This window comes from Octopus bimaculoides, chromosome 2 (genome assembly GCF_001194135.2).
Source record: "Octopus bimaculoides isolate UCB-OBI-ISO-001 chromosome 2, ASM119413v2, whole genome shotgun sequence".
Taxonomy (NCBI): domain Eukaryota; kingdom Metazoa; phylum Mollusca; class Cephalopoda; order Octopoda; family Octopodidae; genus Octopus; species Octopus bimaculoides.
In genome coordinates this window covers 121,833,842-121,842,594 of record NC_068982.1, presented here as the reverse complement: position 1 = coordinate 121,842,594, position 8,753 = coordinate 121,833,842, and the positions used below count along the sequence as shown (strand labels likewise).

At 35.7% G+C, this 8,753-nt stretch overlaps 1 protein-coding gene across 9 annotated transcripts in view; it reads right to left on the bottom strand.

Annotated features, from left to right (window-relative positions):
* Nucleotides 1-1,037: 1,037 nt before the first annotated feature.
* The window catches only part of LOC106871814 (rab-like protein 3), a 41,544-nt gene continuing 33,828 nt past the window's right edge, over nt 1,038-8,753 (bottom strand). For all 9 annotated transcript variants that reach the window (XR_008263418.1, XM_014918537.2, XM_014918547.2 and 6 more), the window contains one exon: nt 1,038-2,736. Coding sequence is in view for 4 of the 9 variants with exons in the window: in XM_014918528.2 (XP_014774014.1) it covers nt 2,674-2,736 (63 nt within the window). In the remaining 5 variants the exon portion in view is untranslated. The remainder of the gene's footprint in view (nt 2,737-8,753) is intronic.

The following is an 8,753-nucleotide window of genomic DNA, read 5'->3' as shown; positions in this document are numbered from 1 at the left end:
ATATATATATATATATATATATACATATATCTTTTAAATTTGTTTACAGGAAACGTTTTGCATATGCAAATAAAGCTCCTATTCCATTATGCTGGCCACAGTCTAATGACGCTGACTGGTGAGCCAGATTTGGGGGTTGCTTCGAGCTGTACTGACATAATGTAGGACAAATATAATAATAATGAGAATAAACCTTGGATGGAGTTTATAAACATTTAATGCATCGCTATGTGCATTTTCACAAATCACATGTCTCTTCAGATCATAGTCTGTATTCCTGGGATGATAACAGTGTAGTCCGTAGTATCTGTTGGCATCAGGTTGATCATCTTCATGGATTCATTTCTTTAGGCGATATAAAATTAATGGATGTACAACAAAGAGATACTTATCCCTTTTGACCAGTATGAAGGATAGATAAGCATCCTTCTGTTGTACATCCATTAATGTTACATCATAACTCATTCAACCTTCATACTGGTCAAAAGGGGTAAGAATCTCTCTGTTGTACATCTATTAATGTTACATCATAACTCATTCAACCTTCATACTGGTCAAAAGGGGTAAGAATCTCTCTGTTGTACATCCATTAATGTTATATCGCCTGAAGAAATGAAACCATGAAGATGATCAACCTAATGCCCACGGATACTACGGACTACACTGTAATCATCTCAGGAATATGAACTGTGATCTTAAGGAACATTTGACTTGTGGAAATATTTATGAATTAAATGTTTATCAATTCCATCCAAGGATTATTGTTATTATTATATATAGCTATGTATACTTTTGTGAGTGTGAGAGAGAAAGAGAGAGAATTTCAAAACGCATGTGTTATGCTGAGTGTGTTGAGTTAAACTGCTAGGCAATATTATTTATTATTTACCAAGTGACAGGTCCACTCACCTGGGTAAAGTTCAGTTCTATGGTGTTTGTAATGCCAGTTATCACACACAGGCAGTGAGGTTAACATTCTGATTTCAAAATGAAAATTATACTTTCGTATACCCATTGTATCTTTGAAAAAAATTACATTACTCTGTTTCGTTAGTTTATTGAGCTGACAAAAGATTCAATTCAAACACTTTATGACTGTACAAACCATCCATCCACTCATGCTATTATGGCAATATTTATATACACATTGGTCACTAGCTTGGAAGTGCCTGCAAAATTTATAGGCATAGCTCTTCTTTCCAAACTTAAAAATGTGAAAGAAAATTATTTTACAAAGAATTGTTTCTAACTCTGTTTCCTCCTCTTCCTGTTTCTCTCTATTTCTGAAATTATGAATATCAGCAGAGTTCTGAAGGAAGACAATCATTAGAACTGCCTTAACACAAAATGTAGTGTCATCATAGAAAGTACTGAAAGGAAAACATTTTCGTGTAGGCCCAATGTTTAGAATGGTTTTAGGTGTTTAGTGTTGTGATGTTTTGAGTTTACTGCTTCCAATGAAGTGTTTAGTGTGTGATGCTTAGTGTTCAGTGTTTCATATGTAGTAAATCAAATTTAGTGTATGGCATGTATTATGTGATGTTTAATGAGTGGTGTTTATTCTGTAGTGTTTATTGTGTGGTGCTTGGTGTTTGTGTTTGAATTCTATTCTAGGTGTTTAGTGAGGATTTTGGTGCGGAGTGTGTTGTATCTAGTGTTCAATGTTTAGTATGTAGTACTTAGGGAAGATTGTTTAGTGTGGTGTTTAAGGTAATATGCTTAGGGTTTGGTGCTTAATATTTGGTGTTTAGTGTATGGCATTTCATTAACCTCAAAATCTTTGATCATGTTTGGCCTTCATATTTGTGACAAGTGATTAGGGACGTCTACTCCAATATCAACCTCAGTCAAGTGATTCAAGCGCTGTATGAAAATTAATCCATACAGTTTACTAGAATGACAAAACCACAAACTTCTTCAGGACAATACTTGGAGTGCATTGATGCTATCTCCTCTTTCTAATGCTTTTCAACATCTTCCTTGGAAAACATCATGCAGGAGACACCACATGATTTTGTCAACTCCACTTTCATTGGAGGATGGTTCCTTCACAACCCATGTTTTGCTGATGATATCAGCTTAATGCAAGGCAGTTAAGCAGAAATCCAGGAACTTACCACTACACAGGGCAGACAGTCAGGTGCATATGGAATGGAAAACCAATATCATGCTGAAGGACATCAGCTTGAAAAAGCAGATAATTTTAAATACCCTGGATCCACTTTGAGCAAACCACAACTTAATAAAGGAGATAAAAGCAAGATTTGGTTTGATCTCCATCAGTTTTTCAACAAAACCTGAACTGTACAAGTCGTTGGCGACATAAAATATTTCTGTGTGAGTGTGAAAGCAGGGCACTTACTACCAATATGGAATGTAGAATTTAGGTGTTCCAGGACAAATTTTTCAGAATGTATCTCGTATACAGAGCTTTGACAGGCAGCAGGTTACCAGATATACTGTCAGGTAAGAAACACCTATTGCTAGAGTGAAATGTTAAAAGCTTGCCTACCAAAAGTACATGATGATAATGAAAAATTAGTGTGTGGGGTATATTGTTTAGTGTCTGTTATATTTAGTGCTTGTTATTTAGTATGTGCTGTTTAGTTTTTAGTATTTTGTGTTAGGAAGTTTTAGTGTGTTGTATTCAATGAGATATTTGCTGTTAAGTGTTCAATCACAGTGAGAGTTCTTAGTATATCTTCGGTTGTTCTGTCCACCAGAAAATGAAGTAAACTGCAAACAGAAAATAGATGATCAGCAATTACTTGATATACATTTAAATACAATCTCATAATTTCATGAACACACACACACACACACACACACACATGCATGCACCTGTACAATTTTTTTTATTATTTATTACCTGCATTCATGAACAGCAAACATTATACATGATTGAGAGATTTAATGAATCAATCGCTGGTTCAAGGAATTATAAATTATGAAGTGTGAAAAATGAGGTGCTTGTGTATCCAACTTTTGTTAGTTTGGCTGACGTGATTCTGATTGCAACTTCAGCAAATTTGTTTATGTTGATAGCTGAATGCAATGTGCAAGCCTTGACATTTGATAAGAGGTGGGTTTATGACATCAGATGATAAGTGAGTTTTGACATCAGATGAAAAGTGGGTCTTCACATCAGATGGGAAATGGGACAACAACCTACATATGACAGTGACATATGGTGATTGTTAAGCTGTTTCTAAGCATAATACAACTCCAGTCTGACTTAATGCTTGTTTCTGAGTGTGTCTTGTTAGATTTGGAAACAAATTACGACCAGATTATATTATGATGCTTCAAGAACAGAATTATTTAAACCCTTTAGCATTTAAACTGGCCATATCCAGCCCAAATATTCTACTTGTTTCATGTTCAAACTAGCCATATCTGGCCTTTCACAACTATCTTACTATGTCATTTTAAAAATATGCAATCACATCATCAAAATCTTGAAATTATGAGATGATGCATGATTAATTCAAAACAACCTGAATAAATAAGCATTACATTTGACAAAATAATCTGAAAACTACCATTGTTTATGATATGTATAGGCATGGAATTATGATATTCATACTCAGGTGGGTTGGTATGAAAAGGGTTAAACAATATTAAGCATGTAGTGAAGGTACTGAGGGAAAGGGTTCCACAGAAATCAGGGCTGAATTAACTATAGTTCTAATGGTAAATTATAGCAGATTTTTTTTAATTGAGTAGAACAGAGTGTTGGAAATTTGCATGTTTTCCTCTGAGTTTAGTTGCAAGTGAATAATTTTGTTTACATTGCTTACTATTATTTTCATTCATCTGACTTTTATGTAACAATTCCTTTGTAACCTGTCCCAATATCTCTTGCCTTGAGCAATGAAAGAACTTATTATTCCCAATTCAGGTACCATTAGCAATCCCCAGCCTGCATCCACCCCATATCCCTACCCGATTAAAGACATTTCCTACACCCCCCATTCCCCCACACTTTTGCAAACCTCTATTCACTCGTAGTTTCTCTATACCCATTCACTTCTATTCACCTTGTACCAATTGATGCTATCATCACCACTAAGATACTACTGATTCATTTTTAACTCTCTCCTAAATGTGAGTATCCATGTAGCTCTCCTATAACTAAAACCTGCTCTGCCTCACCCATTTCTTTCATACCTTAACACTCAACTGCTATCATAAAACCCTTCCCCTTGAGTCTCATAGGTTTGCAAGCTGCATGATGATCTCACTAGTGTCATGAGAAAAGCACTCAGTATATACACTGTAGAGTGGTTGGCATTAGGAAGGGTATCAGGCTGTAGAAAGCATGCCAAAGCAGACACTGGAGCACGATGCAGTCCTTGGACCCACTGGGTCCTTGTCAAACTATCCAACCTACACTATTATGAAACATGGACAATAAACGATGATGATGATGATGATAATGGAAATTGTTGAGAATTAGAAAGACAAACGCCTTAGAGCATGTTGTTTCTGAGTTCAAATTCGAATGAGTTCGACATTATATTTTATACTCAAATGTGTGTGAGTTTGTGTTTGATAAATTTTTTTTTTTAAATATACAGTTATATGTCTGTTTACAAACTTCCATTTTTAAAACTTAACTAGTGCCACTGTAAGAAATTCTATTTATATACAGTGGTACCTTGACTTACAAATGTCCCAACTAATAAGTTTTTTGAGATACAAGTCATCTCTCAGCCAATTTTTTTTGTTTTGATTTGCGAGCTGAAATACTGGTTACGAGATAGCTTCAGATACCCCGTTGCTAGTTGGCAGAGCGAATGCCACAGTGAATGCTATAACATCTGTTCAGTCTCCCATATCTCCCTCGACAGCTAGACAGACATGCAATGTTAGCAAGTGCAAAGGTCATTAGTAGATTGATAACTAGACAGACATGCATGTTAGCAAGTGTGAAGATCGTTAGTGGCTCGTTAGCTAGACGGGTGATAAAATGTTTACTTAGTCATTGCAGGCTACAGAAGCACCAGTGTTGTGTTAGTAGTTATTTTGCAAAACTTCATTTTTTCAACCATGGGTCCGAAGAAAGAGTGCAAAGGACAGTGCGGAGAAGCGAATGATGTGCATTGAATTAAAGAAAGAAATTATCAAAAAACATGACCAAGGTGTGCATGTAGTTTACTTAGTGAAGCAGTGCGAGCATAGCACTTCTACGATCTGCAACATACTGACGCAGAAGTCAATAAAGGCTATAACACCAGCCAAGGGCATTAAAATAATTTCTAAATAGCAGACATCTGTTCATTAAAATATGGAGAAGCTGCTGATGGTGTGCTTGATGGAGAATCAACTCGCAAGAGATACCATGATGGAGGCTATAATCTGCAAGAAGGCACAAGCTATTTACACTGATTTGCTGCAGCGGACCCCAGGTACTTGTATGGATGAGGCATTGGGCATGCTGTTAAAAGCCAGTTGGGGCTGGTTCGAGAATTTTAAAAAGAGGACTGGCATTCACTCCCTTGTCAGGCATGGTGAGGCAGCAAGCGCAGATATGAAGTCAGTTGAGGATTACTTCAAAACTTTTGCCAGAATTATAGCAGCTGAAGGATATATCCCCAAACAAGTCTTCAACTGTGACAAGACAGGACTTTTTTGGAAGAAGATGCCAAGGAGGACTTATATAACAGTAGAGGAGATGAGGATGCCAGGCCACAAACCCATGAAAGACAGGCTAACTCTTGCACTGTGTGCCAATGCAAGTGGCGACTGCAAGATTAAGCCACTGCTTGTTTATCATTCAGAAAACCCCAGAGCCTCTGAGTCACATAAGATTCTGAAAGAAAAACTGCAGATGTGGAGGGCAAACCTGAGGGCATGGATCAGCAGGCAGTTCTTTGTGGAGTGGGTGAATTTGGTCATTGGTCCTGACGTTAAGAAATATCTTCAGGAAAATAACCTACCCCTGCAAGCCCTTCTCATCCTGGACAATGCACCTGCTCACCCACCTAACCTTGAAGATGACATCCTTAAAAAGTTCAAGTTTGTAAAGGTTCTCTACCTTCCACCCAACACCACCTCTATCCTGCAGTCCATGGGCCAGCAGGTGATTTCTAATTTCAAGAAGCTCTTCACCTGTTCCATCACTGCTTTGAGGTGATAAAAAATACAAACCTCGCCTGTAACATCGTGATATGCCTCAGAATTATTGATATGGCCTGGCAGGGTGGTACAAAGAGGACCTTGACCTCTGCGTGGAAGAAGCTGTGGCCTGAGGTTGTGTCTGAAACAGACTTTGAAAGACTCGAACCTGAAGTGGCAGTGGTGGAGGAGATTGTATCCCTCAGCGAGTCCATGGGCCTAGACATGGATGAAGGTGACATCAATGAGCTTATCGAGGAGCACTCTGAGGAACTGACAACGAAGGAGCTAAAGCAGCTACAGACACAGCAGCACACAGAGGTTTTGCAGGAAATAGGTGATGCACAGGAGGTGGAGAAGGTTATCTCTACAAGTGCAATAAAGGAAATGTTAGGAAGGTGGGAGAAACTTTCAGACTTTATTCAAAAGAAACTCCCAGAGAAGGTTGCAACTGGGTGTTTGTGGGGGGCCCAGAATGGATTAATGGCATAATTCATTTCAATGGGGAAAATTGATTTGGCATATGAGTAATTTGAGTTATGAGCTCTGTGACAGAAGGAATTAGACTCGTAAATCAAGGCACCACTGTATTAAGGTTTGTGTAACATGTTCGCTACTTCACACAACCTCTGAAACTGTGTTTGTATAGTTCTGGCTTTGCATGTCTGTGTGTATGTGCATGTGTGTATTTGTGTATGTGTGTATGCAAAGTATTTTGCATAAGTACATTGGGCTTAACTATATTAAGTATATTGGAAAAGCCAATTTCAACACAAAAAGCACTTTTGGGAGCTAAGTTCAATTAACACATTACTGATGTCTTAGCAGTGTTTTATTTCATTGCTATACTATTCTATAGAGTATATGGAGATACTGTATATGATATATATATGTAAGACTGCATTTAGAGACAGGGTGCTTAAATATGTGTATTTGTTAAAATCTGATACACTGGGTTAGCTAAAATATGATACAGTCTGTGATGAAGAATGTATTTGGGCATTCATGTGTATATGCTGCTGCTGACATCGTCATCATCAACAACAACTACGACATCAATACCATCGTCACCAAGTATGAGTGTATATGTGTACATGCATGTGTGTATGTATGCATGCATGTGCAAGCACACATATACTTTTGAGTTAGCTAGTGTTTAATAAAAAATTAAAATGAGCTACAGGGTAATGCCATACGTTTATAGTAAATATTTTTGTCAGTGTGTATATGTGTGTGTGTGTGTGTGTTAGGAAAGAAACTGAAAGTGCGGGAAAACTTTCTTAAAGTGCAACAGGCATTGTACTTTAAGGTGCAAGCATGGCTGTGTTGCTGAAAAGCTCACTTCCCAATCATGTCGTCTGGAGTTCAGTCCCACTGCGTGACACCTTGGGCAAGTGTCTTCCACTACAGCCCTGAGCTAACCAGAGCCTTATCAGTGGATTTGATTTGATCGATAGAAACAAAAAGAGGCCTGTTATATGTGTGTGTGTATACATATATATATAAATACATACATACATATATAAAAATATACATAAACACATATGTATATATTTTTATATATATATATGTATATGCATACAAAGAATTAATTATTATTATTATTAGGTGCATTATATTATTCTTATTAGATAAAGTATAAACATTCCTACGTAACTACAATAATCTTAAGATATACTGATTTTTTAAATTCCACTATTATTTCTCTTTTGATAATTTTCTCTTCCTCTGTTTATACTTTATCTAATAAGAATAATATAATGCACCTAATAATAATAATAATTGATTCCTTTGTATGCATATACATATAAAAATATATACATATGTGTTTATGTATATTTATGTATATGTATGTATATGTAAAAGTGTGTATATATGTATGTATTTATATTTATAACTTAAGCTTATGAACTTTCTAAACTATCTGATGAAGCCCAGAGACATGCCCAAGTAACTTAATCTTATCTACCAAATACTTCAGTTCACTGAAGGGTTAAACTCGCTGTACTAACTAGAGAAGGAGAGAGAGTGTAATCAACTGGCGCTGGAGTTAGATATAATTGTTATTTTAGATAATATTATAATGTAATTATTCTTATTACTGTTATTATTATTATTATTATAAATATAAAAAATAAATTTATTATTATTACTATTATTGTTATTATTATTAATATTAAGGAGATGGATATGTTACAATAAAATATTTATTACTATTAAGAAATAAGTAAATTAATAAATGAATGAATAAACAATTAAAACAAAATATATATAATAATAGAAAAAACCTATGTGGATAGGTAGTGGGAGCAGTATGATGGACAAATTAAAAGAGATATTGATGTCAATGAAAAATTGATATTAAAGTTATGTTCCAGTGTGTACAATGCAGAGACGCTGCGTTAACATATCTGGTTACAAAAGTGGGAAACAAAAATTACAAAGTTATAATCAACTAAAATATATTTAAGTGTAATTATAAATCCAATGGATAAAAAAACTACAAAGAGAGTTGATAAGAATAAGAATAATATTAAGAGAACCATCAAGCAATAAGGAAAAGTTGTAGGGATGGACCAAATGGGTAAATGGAGGTAACTGGAGGAGATTTATTGTCTAAGTTTAATAAAAAT